At 45.5% G+C, this 20,451-nt stretch overlaps 1 protein-coding gene across 2 annotated transcripts in view; it reads right to left on the bottom strand.

Annotated features, from left to right (window-relative positions):
* Positions 1-20,066, bottom strand: part of GSN (gelsolin) — a 50,652-nt gene extending 30,586 nt beyond the window's left edge. Inside the window, exon 1 of one of the 2 annotated variants that reach the window (XM_075015437.1) lies at positions 19,987-20,066. Coding sequence is in view for 1 of the 2 variants with exons in the window: in XM_075015436.1 (XP_074871537.1) it covers positions 17,752-17,784 (33 nt within the window). In the remaining variant the exon portion in view is untranslated. Of the gene's footprint in view, positions 1-17,751; positions 17,801-19,986 lie in introns of those variants that run through there. The other variant, XM_075015436.1, reaches the window with a different exon arrangement.
* Between the last annotated feature and the right edge of the window lie 385 nt (positions 20,067-20,451).

Here is a 20,451-nt window from a genome sequence, read left to right as displayed (position 1 = left end):
TTAACCACCCTGACAGTTCGGAAGTTTTTTGTAATGTCCAACCTAGACCTCTCTTGCTGCAGTTTAATGCCATTCCTCCTTGTTCTAGCTTCAGAGGCCAAGGAGAACAATTTTTCTCCCTCCTCCTTGTAACACTCTTTTAGGTACTTGTAAACCGGTATCATGTTTTCTCTTAAGTCTGTCTCCCTTGTCTGTATGTTTCCAGTAACCTGTCTGGAGCGGAATGTGACATTCCAGAGACGGTCTCAGTAGAGCTCCCAGGTGCTCCAGTTGTGCAAATAAAAACAAAATGGACTGACAGGAGCTATCCCAGCCCAGGCCCATGAGATGATCTCTGTGCATGTGTACCCTGGAATCACATCTGCTAATTTTTCCTGCTGTGTCCCTCTGCAAAGTGAACTGACTTTCTGATGACCCAAGTCTGACCTAATTCTGGCACCTCTGTTTCCAAACACCCTTTTTCCACCCCCTTGAAAACACCACCTACAGCTCCTGCTACTGCGATCCAAAACCTCCTTTTAAAAGGTGGTAACAGTCACTGGAGACTCATCTGGTGCTCAGTGAGAAAAGGCTGCAGCCAGCTCATGAAAGAAGATAAGTTTTCCATTCGACTCAAGCATCTGATTTACACTCGACCACAAACATTCCAGCTGGCTCCCCAAAGCTGAAGGAATGCACAGATTCTACCAAAACATAAGCTAACTGAGGGGACTGCCAGAGCACTGCAGACCACAGCATGTTCAAAATAATAAAAATATTCCAACCATTTCCAAATTAAAATTCACTTACGCAAGTGTCCAGTTCAAATAAATGCAGTGGAATAAGGGGACCAGCCATTCAAATGGCCAAAAGTTCAGGGTTACAAAGAAATAAATATTTGCACGCAGGACTAACTTCAGAACTGCTGCAGCTCTAAAAGTTGTAAAATCGGAAGCAGGAAATATCTCCAGCTCAGCCATTCTATGAAGATTTAAGGCTTTTCGTTGCCTTTTATTTACTGATAATGAGTGGTGAGGTAGAGGAGGAAAATTACTACTCCACTTAAAAATAGCATTATTGGTAAAAATAGGAAAATGAGAGAGCGCACATCATTTTTAGACAAAGGGAATATGAGTAAACAAAATTGGAAGTGGTGGGTGTTAAGGGCGTCAAAATTAGTTTTCCAAATAGGTGGGAAAAGAGTCAGTTGAGTTTCTCAAAACAATGAACTGGAGAAGGAAGAGCCAAGACTCCTTTGGAATTAAAATGCTTTGTGCAGCATAACTGGCCACAAGCAGACGCAAACCTGGCACCTCTGGAGTTTCCCACAGGAGCCTCTACACTACAATGGGAGCTAAAAACCAGCTGGCTCTTAGCTAAGGCTGTAGAAGAGACTCGTTCTTTCTCTGTGCAGGAAGTCTAGGGGCCACTATATGGAACAGTGACTCACAAATAGGTGTGTGCGTTGCCCAACAGTTCATGTTATTATTTCACTCAGCGCTTACTATTCTATTACAGGCCTTTCTGAGGAAAACACTGTGTTTGAAGACAGCAGGATTCTTTTAGGGCAGTGTTTCCCAAAGTGTGGCTCGCTTACCACTGGAATTTCCAGGGGTACACGGCAGAAAATAAGGTAGTAAAAAGCCAGAGATACGCACTGGGACGGCACTGGGAGAGAGGTACGCCAATAAGGCCAAAGTCCTGAAAGGGCTACGCGAATGTTTTAAGTTTGGGAAACACTGTTTTAGGTTGTCTAGTTAACTTGGACTAGTGAAACGTGCGTCCCCATCACATCACAAAGCTAGGACTCTGGTCGCTTTTAAAAAAATAGTAAGGGCTGATTTTTCCATTAGCGCATTGAAATGAAATTTCAGTTCCACTACAAACAGACTGTATTAATTTAGTGCATATGAGCAAGGCCTAATGACTCCTCTGCCAGCTGCAACAGTGCCCTACCTGTTGATGTAATTCACCCAAGCAATGAATCCTTGTGGCTATGTCTACACTAGCCAAAAACTTCGAAATGCCCATGCAAATGGCCATTTCGAAGTCTACTAATGAAGCACTGAAATACACATTCAGCGCCTCGTTATCATGCGGGCAGCCGCGGCACTTCGAAATTGACGCGGCTCGCCGCTGCGCAGCTCATCCAGACAGGGCTCCTTTTCTAAAGGACCGCGCCTACATTGAAGTCCCCTTATTCCCATCTGCTCATAGGAATAAGGGGACTTTGAAGTAGGCGGGGTCCTTTTGAAAAGGAGCCCCGTCTGGACGAGCCGCGCGGTGGCAAGCCACATCAATTTCGAAGTGCCACAGCCGCCCGCATGCTAATGAGGCGCTGAATATGTATTTCAGTGGCTACGTCTACACGTGCAGCCAACATCGAAATAGCTTATTTCGATGTTGCGACATCGAAATAGTCTATTTCGATGAATAACGTCTACACGTCCTCCAGGGCTGGCAACGTCGATGTTCAACTTCGACGTTGCTCAGCCCAACATCGAAATAGGTGCAGCGAGGGAACGTCTACACGTCAAAGTAGCACACATCGAAATAGGGATGCCAGGCACAGCTGCAGACAGGGTCATAGGGCGGACTCAACAGCCAGCCGCTCCCTTAAAGGGCCCCTCCCAGACACAGTTGCACTAAACAACACAAGATACACAGAGCTGACAACTGGTTGCAGACCCTGTGCCTGCAGCATAGATCCCCAGCTGCCGCAGAAGCAGCCAGAAGCCCTGGGCTAAGGGCTGCTGCCCACGGTGACCATAGAGCCCCGCAGGGGCTGGAGAGAGAGCATCTCTCAACCCCCCAGCTGATGGCCGCCATGGAGGACCCAGCAATTTCGACGTTGCGGGACGCGGATCGTCTACACGGTCCCTACTTCGACGTTGAACGTCGAAGTAGGGCGCTATTCCTATCTCCTCATGAGGTTAGCGACTTCGACGTCTCGCCGCCTAACGTCGAAGTTAACTTCGAAATAGCGCCCGACGCGTGTAGACGCGACGGGCGCTATTTCGAAGTTGGTGCCGCTACTTCGAAGTAGCGTGCACGTGTAGACGCAGCCAGTGCTTCATTAGTAAACTTCAAAATGCCATTTTGGAGTTTTTGGCTAGGGTAGACATGGCCGGTAGATGTTATCTGGAAAGGGGAGACCAACCGCTCTGATAATCTTCACAGTTGATTACTCCAAGCACATAGAGACAGAATAAATTAAAACACTGTTTCTGCTGTGGCAAGTTGGTAAGGCTACCCAGGTACCCAGGGCCATAAAAATTCACCAGCTGAGGGGTTTGCAGGCCAGCCGCCAGCATTTAAAAGTGCAAACCACTTCAAAGAACTCACTTGACATGTTTTCTTTACTTAGATTTGAACTGTTTCTAGACTTTGAAAACACAGCTCTGGATGGACGCTAGCAGACTTTATGTAAACCTGAAATGTAACTAAATTAACCAGCCACCTAATTTATTTCCCATCTAAGCTGTTATTGTAGGGTCTCATTAGCAAGGGCAAAGCGCCAGACTCACTTTCACGTCCCTGAAATTAAGTAAGCGTCAATACCAGAAACTTTAGCACCTACATACTGCAGTGAAGAACTTGGAAGTAGATCTGAAACTTCCTTTTAACAGATGTTGTTGGTTTGCACAGGGCGGCCGTAGGGGGGAAGAGCCTGGGGCAACTCCTCTTCTCCCCCTTGGTGTATGCCCCATCACTTCCTCACTCCAACCCCACCCTGACACCCTCCAGGACCAGCTTAGCCAGGGATTACCTGGGCCAGGAGCTGGGCGTCAACTGCAGGAGGTTGCCTCCCCCAGACTTTCTCCTCCACACACACTCACCATGTGATGCTCCGTCACACCTTCCTGGACTGCTGAGCCCCACTTCCCCATGGGTAGGTGGGAGCAGGGACCTCCCTGCTTCCTGCAGAGAAGCGTGTCTCAGCAGGACAGAAGGCTGTGGCTGAGCAGAGCCTGCTGTCACTCACTCTGCGTGATGAGTTGGGGGGGAAAAAGGGGGACACAGGGAGGGGACTGCTGCTGCCGCTGCCATCTGACCCTGCTCCTGGTAATCCCCCCTCCAGTCCATAGAATGGTTGGGGTGGCTGTTGTGGCGCCCCCAAAGTGCAAGGCCTGGGGCGGTCGCCCCCTCCTCCCCCATCCCATGTATGGAACGGCTCTGGGTCTGCATCAGGTACTGGGTCCTGTCTGCAGAAGATCTGATAAATTATGCTGCTCTTTTTGCTTTATGCTGCCTGCTTCTCTGACTGATGTGTCCTCTCTCTGCAAACCTCAGAGACAGCTTGCCCTGCAGGCAGGGGGAGGCCCTGTCTGGCTGAGTGCTTTGTGTTTTAAAAAGAGAAATTAAACTCACCATGAAGAAGCCAGCTTTTCCTTTAACACCCCAAAGAAACCAGCTCTCTGCACCCGTAAGCCCTTCGCTTCTCCAGTGCAAGGAACTCCATTCAAAGTAAGGAGGAAGCTGAGGGCCTGGGGGCTTGGTTGTTTCTTAAACAAAGCTGTGCAATAAGCAGTGCAAGCCACACTGCTCTCTGGCTCCAATGGAGGCAATGGCAGACGGAGACACAAAAAACCACAGCTGGCTAAACTAAGATGATAAGAGGCCTCCCTTGCTGCAGGCAGAAAGCTGAGCCCCAGGGAACGTGCAGCCAGCACAGAAGTGAATTACTCTGAGCAGCTGCGCTGCTGCCTTCTTCACCCCTTTGTGCTCCCGCATTTACATGGCTCTTTTGCTTCCCTCTCCCCCAAGCTTCAGGAGACTCCTGCTTGTTCTAACAGAAGGGGGCCCTCCGACCCCTCTCCCAGCTGTCTCTACTGTCAAGCCTGTGGGAAGGCAGGCAGCAGGCTAGAGTTAACCCCTGAAATCCCTAGTGAACAGCAAGCCTTATTTCAGTAGGTACATGTCCAGCACTTGTACGGCAGTAACAGCCCTTAGGAACCAGTGCACACTGCATCCAGCAGGCCCAGGTTGTCCTTTGCAGTCCACCAGCTTTCCTCTTCCCAGCTCCACCCCATCAGAGCACCAGCAGACTCACAGGGCTGAATTTGCACATCCTGGATTGAGAGCCGTGCAGAGATGTGCACACCCAGGAAAGGCTGAGGGGCTGTTCCGTCTCCAGGAGCTCCTGGTGCACATCATGCTCTCTGGAGTGCAACACAAACACCCTGTCATGATCATGAGGGTTAGCCAGCAGCCTGGGAGTAAAATGGTTAACCTCCTTAGCCAGGTGGGGCTGGCCTATAGGAATGTAAGTAAGAATTGAATTTTGGCTCCTCCCTCTTCTGTTCTCTCTCTTTTTTTTCTTCTTCTTCTTTCCAGCCATGAGGGAGAGACACAGAATATCTCCCTGCAAGAACAGGCTCCCCAATCTTCTGTCAGCAGGGGAAAGTTCAGCGAAATCCATTAGGCTTTATTGTTTTATGGTTCGGGAAGTGGGATCTGATGTCTGGGCACTTTTTTAAAATGTTCTTTTACTCTCCTTGTAACTAAGTTCTAAGCCCATGGTAAAAACTCCCCATGTGTTTTACTTTGTGACTCTTCCATCTAGTCATGAGGCTTGCAACACAAATATTTCTGTAATAATAAAAGTTCTCTCTTTTTCTTTTTATTAACCTGGTATCGGTTAATGTTTGTGTGCTGGTTTTTACTTTGGGGGCTAAGATTTCCCAAGTAGTCTCTCCCTGGTTTCCTTATTATTACTTGGGTGGTGGCAGCAAATTTTATCCCCAAAATATAAGGTTTTTAGGATTTTTGGGGGGAAGTTTACACCAAAACCTGGTAGATAAGGTTTTGGAGGTACTTTTGCTGGCCCCCACTTCTGCATTTATCTTGCTAGAGTGGGGAAGGAGCCATGACACACCCCCATGCAGCTGGTGTGCAGGGGAGGTAGAGTCCTGGCTCCCCCTCCTCTTCACCCCTTCAGGTGAAGTCAGTGCATTGGAAAGTCTCTTGGAGAGCCACTTTGAATGGTAAATGGGAAACAGTCCATGCATTCTCTCTCTGCCCATATCCTGAATCCAGCTGTCACTGTGGCTCCCAGCCTGGGGTCTGCAGACCCCTGGGGGTCCAAGTGGGTATTTCAGGGGGTCCGTGAAGAAAAAATAAATAAATAAAAATTACAATAGAAAATAAATTTTAAATAAATTGCAAAGTTACAATCAAATATTATTTTAAATTGAATATCTTCCAATGAATTTCTGTCCGAAAATCTATGTTGTAAGGAAATGATCACAACAGTTAGAAGCGAACAAATGTTAGCTGTACTTTCCACACAGATCAGTGGCTGCAATCAGGCTCGCTGAAGAGAAAGGAGACTGATGAGCAGAGTGAAGCATCCACAAGTGGAACGTCTAAATATTAATTATTTACGCTTCCTTTCTCATTTTATGATGCGTACGTAGCGGCTACAACTGGCTTTGATGGGGGTCTGGGAATGGTTTGGGTGGTGATTGGGGGTCCCCAATAGTGAAAAGGTTGCAACTGAAACACTGAGATAAGGGTTTTCACTTCAGGAAGTTCTAACCCCATAGATGTGTTAGAACAAACCCTCAAACCACCTCAAAATTCAGCTGAGCCCCTTGACTTCCTCCTGGTTTTGCACTGAAATCAGGAAGCTGCGAGATGGGCATGGTACTAACAGAAGCCCATACACTGACCGCAGGTTTGCTACAAACCTTTTGAGGAACCTGGTCTGAGTTTGTAATGAAAGCTGAAACCTCAATGATTTGAGCTTGTCTGGAAATTTTACAGAGTTCTCACTATCATGCATTACATCTTTCTTTCATCACATAGCACTTTCCATTGTGAAGAGTACAATTAGCCACCTGATTAAAATAGTAACAGTATAAATTGTACTGCAAATTATTACAGTAATAACACTGCGTGGAAGAACAAAAAGATGACTTGCACCAACAAACATACTTTTCCAAAAGTCCTGCCTGACAAATGCTCATAGAATAAAGTCTCCTTAAATGGGGAAAGGGTTCCCCCCCTCAAAGCAGGTACTCAAAATGCATCACCTGCAGTGTTCTTGTCTGTCCTATACAGGGAAAAAATCCTTAATTACAGTTTTGCATGAATGGCTTTGCTGATATTCCAGAAGGTTTAAATATATAGTTTCCTTTTGGCTTAGTAAATACTTTTCCAATCTGCCTGATCTATTTTATTCAAAGGAACTAGAAAAGCTCTAGAAAAGCCATCAATGTCACCAGTATAATTACTAATAACACAGCAATATGCTTTCTAGGTCTACAAAATGGAGCCTGCGTTCCGCGGACACTCAGATCCTATGTTATTTTAGGCAGTGCTTTCTTGTGCTGGTACTTGCCAGTACTGAGTACCAGCACCTTGGCAGCCTCAGCCATGGGATTGGCTTGGGAGGTGGTGTGGGGAGCTGGCAGCTGGCTGAGTTTTGGCTCCTCGATTTTTACAAAAAAGACACTGATTTTACAATACCTGACTTTTTACTGCACGTTGGAGTTCTCTGGTCTGGCAACTTCGATGGTCCACCTATCACAGGTGTGGCCAAGTTTTCCATAGTCCCATAAAGTTTATCTACAGCCACCTGTCCTGGCTCTCAGTGTTCTGTGCTGTCATTTAGCTCTAATTTACCCCTAAAAATCTTCTAAGAATCCACCAAGCAGTGAAAGTGTTGGTAATGTTGCTAGACAATATTGACCTGTATCGTTCAGCAAATTCTCTCATTCAGCGCCAGCCAGGTACTGAAGGTGCCAGACAAGAGAGGTTTAACCTGCAGTTACCCCTACTCATAGCAAATCCTCTGCTGCTTCTGCTGCAGCCTGATCCCTTCTCACTTGAAAAGTCCATACTTTGCACATGGCTTTCTATTCAGCTTATAGGTTTACATGCTGTAGCCAGACATGAACTCCCCATTTGGTCTTTTCTTCTTCTCCCCCCCACTGGGAGAGACAGAGAGAGAAATAAGCAGGGGAGACAGGTAGCCTTTGATGCCCTGGGAACGCAGGTGTGCTGTCTCGCCCAGCCTCTCTACTATACACAAAAACCAGACAGTGAATGGGCTAGCTAATGGCTGCCCTTCCGGCTGATCTCGGTGATTGACGCGCCTTGATCACTTCCCCAGGAAGGACGGGGAACCCCTGCCCATCACCTCCAAAGGTGCCCAATCGTCCACAATTCACAGGTGCGAATTGAGCCTTGCATCTTCCCTGGGAAACCTGGGGTTCAAAACATTCCTCCCAATTGGCCACATGAGACCAGGAAGAAGCCTATGTGACAAAAGGGGTATAAAGGGGCTTGGCAGCCCACCCCCCTTTGAGTTTCAATCACCTACACCTGCTGGCCAGGTCTGGAATTAACTCCCGAGACTGGGGACACCTGGTTCGTATCTACTTCTTCCCGAGGGATTGAGAGAAAGATTCTGAGTCACACCGGATCTAGGAGGCAGGGGTAAGAATTACACCTGTATTACACTTCTTTCCTATAGGAATTGAGGGAAAGACTCTGGTTCCACCAGGTCTAAGAGGCAGGGGTGAAAATCACACCTGCAACTTGCCTTTCTTGTGTACACATTACTTGTATTAGTTTAAGCTAGCTAGTTTGTCTAAAACTTTTCTAAACTTAAATTGTGTTGTTTCCCCTTTAAAAACCACGAGTACTAACTTGTACTTTAATCATTTGTCTTAGTTAAATTGTTTCCATCTTTGTATAAATAAAAGGTAACTGTTAAAGCCTCTCTAAGTGTAATTTTCCTCTTGCTGCTGTACCCGAACTAAACACAAACCAAAGAACCCAGCCTGCCCTGGCTGCTTAGCGTAGCTGCTGGTGTGGCATCACCCCCCTTTGCCCCACTGGACCTTTAGCTGGCACCTGGGCATCGGCTCACACATGCACACTTTACGAAAGTATTGTTCCTCTAAGAGAGGAGGCCAGCATTGCATGGCACCATTATTGGGAATAACCCCTGGCTGGCTTCACAGACTTATTGTCTACCAGCTAATGCAGCTTTGCATGGCTATAAATAGATATTTAGATAAATGGCACCAAAGAACAAAAAGCACAAGCAGCTTAGCTCAGGACTTCCAGCTGCAACTGACAAGCTGGTCTGGAAGGCATATAAGAGGAACCTCTTTGCCAAGCATTTTGTGGGGTTATTTTCCATAATCAAGTCTCTAACTAGTTTCAAGAGTCTCAATACAAAGAGTAGCAAGCACTGAGAATTCCCATTTTTCTTCATATGCGTTCTACACCTGTAATGGGTGATAACCCTTGATGGGTTTGCTGCAAACTCTTGGAATTTACACTGTGGGATCAGCAAAGCATCTCTGCAGCTTTACAGAAACCCTGTGACATCTGACAAGACAGTACAAAAAGAGAGAGCAATTCAGTACAGCACTAACATCTGATGACACTGCATCCTGGAAACAGAAATATTTGTCTTCCCCCCCAATGCACACACACAGTTCTTTGCCAAATTTGTGTACAGCATGAGTAACTACGTCTTAAGTCAGCCACAGAAAATAGACCTTGTGGCCATTCACTTTTATCACTAAGATGACAAGGATTGAAAAAAAATCTGGGACTGTAGATTTGGCTCCCCACCTCACTAAATTCATAGATGTGCAACTAAGAACACCCCCCACAGCTGATGCAACCTGAGTATAGAGGGTTGGGATTCCTTGGTGGGAAGGACCCCAGTGTGTGGTGGCACTGCTGTGGGGCTGTACCCTGAGAGAAAGGCGTCCCAGTCTGGGAGGAATGTGTCTCCTGATGAGTGGTGGAGACGCTAACAGAAGACTGGTAATAGACACCTGCCAACAGGGGATGTTCCAGGGCTGAAAGAGCTAATTTCCAGCTAGTGCAACAAGGAGACACTGTGCTGGAGGTGCATGAACTACTATGTATGCAAAGGGAGTGAGTATGAAGTTTCCAAGTCGGAATTGATGTATTCACCCTACATTGGCATGGCACAAATGGTGACACAACAGGCAAGTCCATGGAGAATCAGACCCTTGTCTCCCATACCATCTCACAGGACCAGATGTTTAGTGGACAGAGAGAGAGGCTCTGGCACAGAGTTCATGTTACTGAGGAGTATCACTAAAAGGTGCTTCGATGGCAGATCTCCTCAGCACCTCTTAAAATGCATCTTCAAAGCTGAGGTCCTGAAAATCAGTGGCCACTTCTGGCCAACAGACTTGCCCTAGGTCACAACTGGCAGAACCGAGAAGAGGGGCCAGATCGCATGACTTCATCTCAAAGACCTTCTTTCACATCACTTGCTGAATTCCACTTTTCAAGCAGGCACTAGTTTACATGATCAGTGATTGCTTCAGTGGTGAATGTCAAATTCTATCCACTCTTCACGCATGGAGAATACACTTATCAACATGTTTAATAAAGGGGAAAAGCTTTGCATCTGTGTTCACTCAAAGATTATGGCCTACACACATACCGAACAGTTATTCTGTTCCCAAAGTGAATGTTTACACACACATCCATTTCTGATTGTTTGCTGCTGATTACAGGTGTAAACACATCTTACTGGAATCCATCCCAAGTATTTGCTCCAAAGGGCAGAAGAGTGGTTATTTATTCTACAAGAACCAGGCTATTTTTTTACAGGCTTCTCACTATGCTAAGTATGTAAACAAGACTGGGTTTTGGTGTAGAAGCACAGGATGATTTTTCACTGCAGACAGATCAGACGTAACTGACCTAGATATGCACAGTGCCAACATGCAATAGCTCATGTCTTAGAGAAAGACATACATATCCAGTGAGATACAATTCTCCGTGTTAAAAGCCAACAATCTTGCCATATTACAAACCGCGCTAAGATTAGGTGAGAACAGCTGAAAAAAAAAAGCTGAGATGTTATGTAGGAGGTGGACATGTGTCATGGTTCTACACAGCATCAGCTGGAGGGAAACCGGCACATGTTCATCCCATCATCTCCCACTCACACCACACAAATAGGAGCAGTATTTTCTGGACTCAAGCGATCGCTTGTTCTCCTGGTATGGAAATACTCGCAAAGCTGTTCACTCCCCAGCGATGCAAAGCTTCTTGTTCAATTTGCTAACCTGTTAACCAAATAAAGGATCAAGTACTAACTCTTAGGGAAAATAAGGGAACTGGAAATATAGCAGAAATGCCCATAGGAGGAGTGAGGAGGAAATGCAACCTGCAGAGGCCCAAAGGAGGATTCTCCACAGTAAATGAAGCATAAAACATGAAACTGGTGGCTGCAAGTTGTCCAGGCTGGTGAACTTTGACAACAAAGCACTGCTATCTGCCAATCAAGGGAAAGTGGAGTATAAGCAGTTACTAGTTTGTAGAGGATATATTTGTTATTTAGCTGTAACTCTGTCCTCTCGCAATATAAGACCATTTCTGACTGCATTATGGAATACATGGTGCAAAAGCCTGCCGTGGGATCTTTCAGGAACGGTCAGAACAGGGATAGAAAGTGGGGAGAAGTCAAGTGCTAAGTTCCAGGGGATGCATTGCCTCCGTTTGCCTCTTATACCTGTTGCCCATGCCAGGTGCTCCAGGTAAGGGCCACAGCCTCGTAATCAGTTCCCATGACATCCATGTCCCAACTGTCCCCACCCGACATTCAGCTTCCTGCCTTGTGAAGACCTTTACTATACCTAAGGCAGCATAATGAATACACAAACTAAACTCAATGAAGTTCAAAACTATATATTTTCAAAACCCAAAATAAGTCTGGGGCAGGGAAGAGCTTGATATCAGCAAGGAACTTATGGTAAGAATTAAAACAGACAATACAGAAGTCTATGGTGCTCACATTTAGTTTTTGGTTCATTAAACCACTGGTTCTCAAACAGCAGGCCACTTGTGGCCTATCAGCACCCAGTTTCAGGCCATGTGACATCTACTGGCCCATACAAGCAGCATATAACATCTAGACAGCTACATATACAGCTCACAGTGGTAATTAAATTGAAAGCCACTGTTCTAAATATAAGCAAACCAGACCAGTCAACATTTCTCAAGCTCCTATCCCAAATGTGCACAAACCATCCTTTCGGTTCATTGTCCCTTTTCTTGCCTTCCTGTTTTAAAAGCAATGTTTAAAAAGTGGGCCAAGATTTACCCACTTGCTTTTAGGGTTTGTCTCCATATGGCATTCTTTTGGAAGAGCTGGATAATGAAAGAGAGGGGTAACCTATAGAACAGAGAACTGGACTGTGCCTTAGACAACCTTGTTTGCCACCGACCTCAGGTGAGTTAATACAGTCCTATGTGCCTCTCTTTTCCTCTCTGGGTAGTTGGGAAGCAGTCTGGAGTGGGGATTGTCTATTCCTGTGTTTGTACAAAACCAACAAAAAGTCCTGTGGCATCTTATAAACTAACAGATATTTTGGAGCATAATCTTGCATGGGCAAAGAGCTGCTTTGTCAGATGCATGAGTGGGGGGGTGGGGAATCAGAGGAGCATTGGCCATTTCCACCCTGATTGAATAGGCCTTGTCAGCTCTGACCCTTTCCTTTACTGAGACTCCCTCTTTAAATCCTCCCCTGAACCATCCCCCTCCCTTACTCATGAACCATCCCCCTCCCTTACTCATGTGTCTGATGAAGCGGGACTTTGCCCATGAAAGCTTACGCTCCAAAATATCTGTTAGTCTATAAGAGCCGTGTCTACACTAGCCAAAAACTTCGAAATGGTCATGCAAATGGCCATTTCGAAGTTTACTAAGGAAGCGCTGAAATACACATTCAGCACCTCATTAGCACGCGGGCAGCCGCGGCACTTCAAAATTGACGCGGCTCATCCAGATGGGGCTCCATTTCAAAAAGGACCCCGGCTACTTCGAAGTCCCCTTATTCCTATGAGCAGACAGGAATAAGGGGACTTCGAAGTAGCCGGGGTCCTTTCGAAAAGGAGCCCCGTCTGGATGAGCTGCGTGGTGGCGAGCCGCGTCAATTTCGAAGTGCTGCGGCCACCCGCATTCTAATGAGGCGCTGAATATGTATTTTAGCGCTTCATTAGTAAACTTCGAAATGGCTATTTGCATGGCAATTTTGAAGTTTTTGGCTAGTGTAGACGTAGCCAAGGTGCCACAGGACTTCTTGTTGGTTTTGAAGATACAGACTAACACGGCTACCTCTCTGATACTTGTGTTTGTACAGCATCTCACACAAGGGACACCACTGAGCTCAGCATGGCCTCGAGAACAACTTTTGTTGAAAGCCAAATGCTGCAGCTTAGTTTTTATTAACCCTTATGACACGTGGCTCCTTGTTCTGGAAACAAAATTGAAAGTGAACAATGTTCAGGCCTTTGGAGGGGAAGAGGTTAATTATGCCCTTTCTCTCAAGAGAATGCGGTTATACTGGTTCTTCAGTGCAGTTCTTCCCACTCATGCAGCTCTGCAAATACAAGGATCTCACCAGTATTTTCAATCAATTCTCTCCCCTGATAGGAGCCAGGACTGCAACTCTTTATTTAGTTTCAAAAAGAGAGTCCACCCACAACCTCAGCTAAAGAAGTCATCCTTAACTAGCTACCTGACCATAATTTCTGCCAGCGAGTCACTAGAAGGCAATATCCCATGGATAACTAACCAATATATTCCCTAGTTACTCTTCATATGCAGGTGTGTAAAGTTTTCTTTGTGGTGACTACATAGATAGCTCGGGAGGGGATTTTTGGTTCTTTTTTAAACAGGATTCTGACTTTTGGTGTTGAGGAACCAAAGTGTTACTCCACTCAGAAAGCAGGAAAAAGAACAAAGCCCTAACAGATTTGATTTCAGCTAGCAATGCATGCAGGACCCTGTCAAATCTAGAGGATCTTGCTTCTTTTACATGATTCATTTCCTCCTCCATTGTATATATTTTATTTTGAATTGTAGCTATCATTTTTTGGTGTGGAAACGTTTACTGAGCCCATATGTTTAAACTGTCGGATGATTTCCCAGTGACAGATGATTTCCTACTGACTCATTGACTAGCTCCTAATATGGATGAGCAAATCTCTCTCCAGTAATGGCTGTGTACAGAACAGAAACTGCCATGCCTGAGCTCAGCTGGGATCCTACAGTGGTTCTACAAAAAGGGACATGGGATGGGAACTATCTTTCCAGATAGGAGGACACCAGTTTTTTTGAGAGTTCATTACAGCGAGTTCTTCTCCCGCCCCCATCACTGCTCAGCATTCTGTCAGGGTCACTGACTCCTATTCTGAATATCCTCCACACACATGTAACTGGATGTATCTCAATGCAGTTCCAAATAGAGAGAACATCTGTGTCTTGGCAGAATTACACACAATACCACAGCAAGCTATCATTATCGTTTCATGGTGTGGTTCTGACCAGCTATGAATCAATGTGATATTTTGAGTTCTCCCTATTGCTCCACAAAGCCTTCTAATTTAACTTTGTGCCATTTGCTACAAGATATGATAGAAATATACAGAATACTTAATTGCACAGCAAAGATAAATCAGGTACTTCTACTTACCCTTTCTCATAAGACAAGAAAAGGGGGACAGCCAATTAAATTGAAAAATGGCAAATTTGCAAATGATACAGATATTTTACACAGAACTTAATCACAGAAATGTAAAAGAGACCTCATCTAGCCCAGCCCCCCATGTGGAGGCAGGGTTAAGAAAACCATGACCATCTGTGACAGATGTTCGTCTAACCTCATCTTAAAACCAGGCAGGGATGGGGATCCTGCACCCTCCTTGGGTAACCTGTTCCAATGCTTAGCTACACTTATAGTCAGAAAGCTTTTTTCTACTATCAAACCAAAATCTGTCTTGCTGCAAACTGAGATGATTTACTTCTTGTTCTACCTCTGGTGGACACTGACAACACAACGGATCACTGTCCTCTTTATATTATTTGTTTTGTGTATTTAAAAATGTTCCACCTTCCACCATTCTTCTCTTCTCTGGGCTGACTAAAAATGCCCAGTTCTTTCAGGCTTTCCCAGCAGGTTGTGTTTACCAAACTTTGTATCATTTGTTGCTCTTCTATGAATCTCTTTAATTTATTCAGATCTTTCTTGAAGTGTGGTGCCCAAAACTGGAGACAGGACTCCAGCTGATAATTGTGGGACTCATTGCCACTACATATCACTGAATCAGGAGTTCAGAAAGATTCAAAATAGGATTAGAAATGTATGTAGAAAATGAGAATATCCACAGTCCATTTTCCTTAACTCTTCCTCTGGAGCATCTGACACTGCCTGTGTCAGACAGAGAATACTGGACTCGATGGTGACAATTCCTGTATTACTAAATGCTACACAGATGAACAAAAACTAACGTAAAATATCTACTTTTTGCTGCCCAGTGTTATTTAGTCTCTTACAGAAGTAACTTAATAATTAAGCCTAATGGTGATCTGCATTTGACTTGAATGAAGGACTCAAAGTTCCAGTCCCTTAAATGCAATTTGGTAATTCCTATCCCATTTCAAAAGCCTAATTTCTTCAATAACAGGGTGAATACACTGGTGTAATGAGTGGCCCATCCCTAGCCAGAATGTTCCTCCAGCTGACAGCTACTGATTAGCTGTGCTGAAGTTCAAACTCAGATTATAAACCAGAAAGATCAGATTTGTAAAGAGAATGAAAAAGCCAAATGTAACCACCACTATACAGGGCAGTTATTTTAGGAATGGCAAGGTTCCCACCAAAAAGATCGCATGTCTTTCCTGTACCACAGAAGTTATTTTACTTAAACCCATATAAGGCAGCACTCAGTTAAGATGGTTCTTTAAAATATTTTAAATGACTTCTTTCTGCATTATCAAAAAGCTCTTATTATACTGTTAGCTTTCCTCTTTTTTTGCAGCCTCACATCCAACTTTGTGATGTAGGCAGACACTAACAATTTGTGAGTTGCCTGAGTTATTTGCATCTAAATCTATATAAAATATTTATGAAATCAGGGTTTTGTAGTGGAAAATGTTAGCCTGCCTGTATTCTAGGGGGAGCTGGCAGGAACTCCTCTGGACCATGAAACTAGTTCGTAGCACACTTGTTATATAGACACTGTCTCTCCCTTACAGGAATTAGGCTATATCTACACTAGACATAGAAGTCAATTTTAGCTACATCTAAAATCGATTTATCTGCAGGCAGCTTCCACATCTGTCCACGTGGCGGAAGGTCAACGTGAGCATTCCTCCCTTTAACCTTCCTTATTTCTCACACCTCTTGAGAAGTACAGGGGTCCACATCAACCCCTAGAAGTGTCATTTCGTGCATGCATTAAATGAAACCCCAGAAGATCAACCCTGAGCAAGTTGATCTTTCACTGTAGTGTGGCTCAATCTTGAGTCCACAGAGGATGACTGTCCACTACTGCAACCTGCTAATGTTGCCTCTCCTTCAGCCCAGCTAGTAGAGGTTTGTGTTTTGGTAATGAACATCCTGAGTTAAAACATGATAATGGGTTAAGTTTAGGTTCTAGTTGAAACAAACATAACTCTCCCTAATTTCTGCCTTGCTGCTCTTTAATCATTTAGAAACAGGCAAGTCTTGATTTCTAGTTTAGTTTGTCCCCCCTCCTTCCAAAGTGGTGAATTTCATCACCATGTGGGAAATGGCCACTCATTGTGCCATGTTTGTTTGACAAGTTAAAGTTTATTATGGGTTAATTTTCCAAAGACGCAAGGGGGAGATGGGCACCCAGCTCCCAATCAACTCAATGCCAGCTGTGTCTCTGAAAATCTCCCCTGTAACTTTCCTATGTATATGAAAATGTTTGTGGAACCCCAGATGCACTGAGACCACTGACAAGGGAGAGTCAGGTCTCTGCTCTACAGCCTTAGCTGAGAGTCAGATGGCTTGTTAACTCATGTTGTAGAGGCACATGGCTTTAGTCCCTAAGGTTGTGAGCTCATTCCCTCCTGAGGACAACCCAGGTCCATTGCCTTATTCTGACTTTCAAACTCACTGATTAATCATGTTGTTCAATGAGGTTTAACTACATCTCATATCTCCTGGGACTACAGGTGCTTCTGACTGTCTTCAGGCTGAGTACCACTGAAATCCATTGCAATTCCCCCAGATTTCAATGATGGTAGGATCAAGCCTGTGGATGGCAGAGGAAACAAACTAATTCTTTTGAGTGTCTCATGCTCAACGCAGGATCACTGTGACTCAGTGGCCAGCAGTCTCACCATCACATCAGCAGGCCACAGTGTGGAATCCGTTCTAGAACTTGACTATATCTACTACATATATTGCTGTGCTCAACAAGAAGCCTGCTGAAATGCTAGAAACCATCAACGGGAGGCCATGCTAAATTATAATCTTGCTCCGGGAGCTTTATTGAAGGGATTGGGTGTAACTTTCCCACAGATGATCTTAATAAATGTGGCTGCAAAGTCTAAAGCTATGAAGAACTATTCCCGGTGATAAAAAAGTGCCTTCACTTGCCTAGACGGTCACTGTAGACAGCATTTAATTCATTATGTTGTAAAATAGTTTGAGAGACCTAGAGGAGGAAAGATGCTATAAAAGTACCCCTTTTTTATCCTCAAGTAGGAATACTCTGTGCTGAGCCATGCCAGCACCAGCAAAGGGAAGGATTTTTTGCCAATAAACTTGCATCATGCATAAAGCTGGCTATGGAGATATGGAAAGAACTGCAATTATCAGTTAGAGAAATAACAGACTCAGGAAGAAGAATGATGGTAGGATCCTTGTTAGCAAAGTCGGATTTTTACATCCAAAAGCAAGTTAACATTCAAAGCAGTTTATTCAAAGAGGATCTACTTACTAATGAGGCCTCCTTGAAACAAGTCATCCCCATAACTTTTTAAACACTCTTCCTAGGAAACATTTTAAATACGTTTAAGTGTATACATCTTTGAAATGTCTGTTCAAATCGTGTTTTCAAAACATATTCACTCCAGGCAAAAAGCAAACACAAAGCCCTCAGTATTCCCGGCATTAATGAGAACAGACTGGTGCTATTATTAGCAGAGTTTGGCATCTATCCTAACTCAGTTGTAAAGCAAAGGAAGATGACCCATTGCCCGCTCATCTCCTCTGCAAATCCACTAATACAATCTTCAAAGGGTTCTTCGCATTAAGATTTGCAAGAACAGCAGAGGGATGTTATGCGGCAGAAGTTTTTCCAGGATTTTGGATTTTTCTATCAGATTACAGAGGATATTTTTGCCTCTGGGCAAAACAAAAATATACATCTTCCATCTTTCTAGATGTTTTTGGAAAAATGGTAACAACGCTGTCAGGATTTTATGAGAAGTTTAAAAAATAAAGTTAAATTCCTCGAAACACAAACTATCATGTAAAGTTGTCACAAAATATGATGTGTTGCTAGACTATGTAATGAATCATGCAACTGGTGCCGTGTCATTAATCTCATATACCACATGAAAAACAGCTGATTTTGAACATAGGTTTTCTGTTCATGTCATGGGATGTTTTTTCTTAAGCAAATATTTTAACTCTTATGTGGCAAGAGACTCAGGACAGAGCTCATATACTCCATGTACTGTACATGTTACAAAAATTTTGAATCTGCTTGCCTTCCCACAGTTGATTTCTTTGAGCTCTCCCATTTTGTCTGGCTAGGTAGTTACACTGCATTCAACTCTGTATAAGTACCTTATTGTGCATCTGAAATCATCCCACTGATCAGCCATTACTATCAATCAGTGTTTGAAATGTTACCAAAGCTATTCTATCAGCTGCTTTGTAGTACTGTATTTGCTCAACTGGAGAATATTCAGTTTGCTTGTTTGTTTTCAAGGCACACCAAAAAGTAAAATAAAACAAAAACAAAAAACTCTGCTGCAGGCTCTGATTTCCATTCCCTCTATGGTTTGCCATCCAAAACCATTTCAGTAATGCCCACTGGTGGGTGGGTGTGCATATGCAAGGAATGACTCATAGTGACCTTCCATCTTGTCTGTTGAAATTTACAAGAATATAAAATTCACAGCAGTAGCTATTATCCTAAAGCCACTACATAATTACCAAAAAAAGAACACCCTGCATAGCCATCCCGAAAGCAGTCTGGTCCCTTCTGCTGATAAAATTAAAAACAATATTTGTACAACTGACTACAATGAATGTGTCACTTTACTTAGGAAGGGTTTGTTAACTGGCTCCTAAAAATTATCTGCAAACAGCCTTTCAGTGCCAATGAGCCCAGCGGCTTAAGTGTAGCTACAACACCATGAAGCCAGACAAAGCAAAGTTGGCCTGCACTGAATGGCATTTGTAACTTCGCAGGGGTTTGACTTGTTTGCATAGGAGCTTTATCATAGAATTTGAACGGAAATACGGCCAGCGCCTCAGGGAGGAGAGGGCATTGTATTTAAAAATCACCATACCCCTCCCTTCTTGGTTTATGAATAAGCAGTCAGGAGGACTCAGAAAATAATCTAAGGCTGGGTCCTGCAGGCTGCTGCCCACCTTCGCCTCCCAGGGCAGTCAGGGAGAGTGGAGGGAGCTCAGCTCCTTTCCAGGATTTGGTCCCGCCCGGTCACTACGATGCCAGTGGGCTTCGCCAGAGTTTTACGTGGGTTGCAGGCACAACAGAGCAGTAGGAGCTGAGCGCTCACTCCCGAAGCTCCCTGCAGCGCATCACAATGGGCCCCTCCGGCGCACACCCCAGGGCGGTTCCCGGGGCTCCCACCTCTCCGGGGCTCGGCTGCCTCCCAGCTCCTGCCCGTCTTCGGGAGCTGTCGACGGAGCCAACAACGGGCCCCATCCTGACTCACTGGGGGAGCATCCCACTGTCCCCAGCGGCGGCGGGATCGCGCCCTTCTTCGCCGGAGAGAAGACCCCCTTTGTCCGCCCGCCGCTGGGGAGGTGGGAGCGACCGATCCCCGCCCCGCCAGACCAGAGCTGCTCCCGCGCCCAGCTGGCTCCAAGCTGCGGCGGGGAGCGGCCGATGGAGACGTGCCCGGAGCAGGCGCAGCCCCAGGCTCCGGCCTCCCGCTTGGCTGAGCCGCGCAGCGGGGCGGGCGTCTGGACCTACCTGCAGCTGTTGCTTAAAGGCAGGAGACCACTTGGCGAGGTGCGGCAGCGCCCAGCTGGCAAAGGAAGGCGGCGCGGAGACAGGGCGGGGCTTGGGGTGGGCAGAGCCGTGCACATGGCATCTGTCCTCCACTGAGCAGCCGCGGGGGTGGGTCCTAGGGTGGGGCAGGGCTCGTCCCTGCAGCTGGCTGGGCTCGGGCTGGGGAGCGCTCAGGACGGATGCAGAAGCCACAGGAGGAAGCCGGTGAGGTTAGGCGCAGAAGCCCCGGGGTGGTGTCGCCTCCTTGTGCAGTCGCTGGAGCAGCAGCAACAGATGCTGATAGGTTTCTGGCCTGAGATGCAGGGTCAGCAGCCCCAGACCTTTCCTGTGGCCCTAGATGCAAAAGCACACAATAGGGTAATTGGATGTGAAGGATTTGAGCCCATAGTCTCAGAATCATAGAATCATAGGGCTGGAAGGGACCTC

This window comes from Carettochelys insculpta, chromosome 21 (assembly GCF_033958435.1).
Source record: "Carettochelys insculpta isolate YL-2023 chromosome 21, ASM3395843v1, whole genome shotgun sequence".
In the NCBI taxonomy this organism is placed as follows: Eukaryota; Metazoa; Chordata; order Testudines; family Carettochelyidae; genus Carettochelys; species Carettochelys insculpta.
Note: the sequence above shows the minus strand (reverse complement) of the source record. Positions and strands in the feature narration are given on the sequence as shown.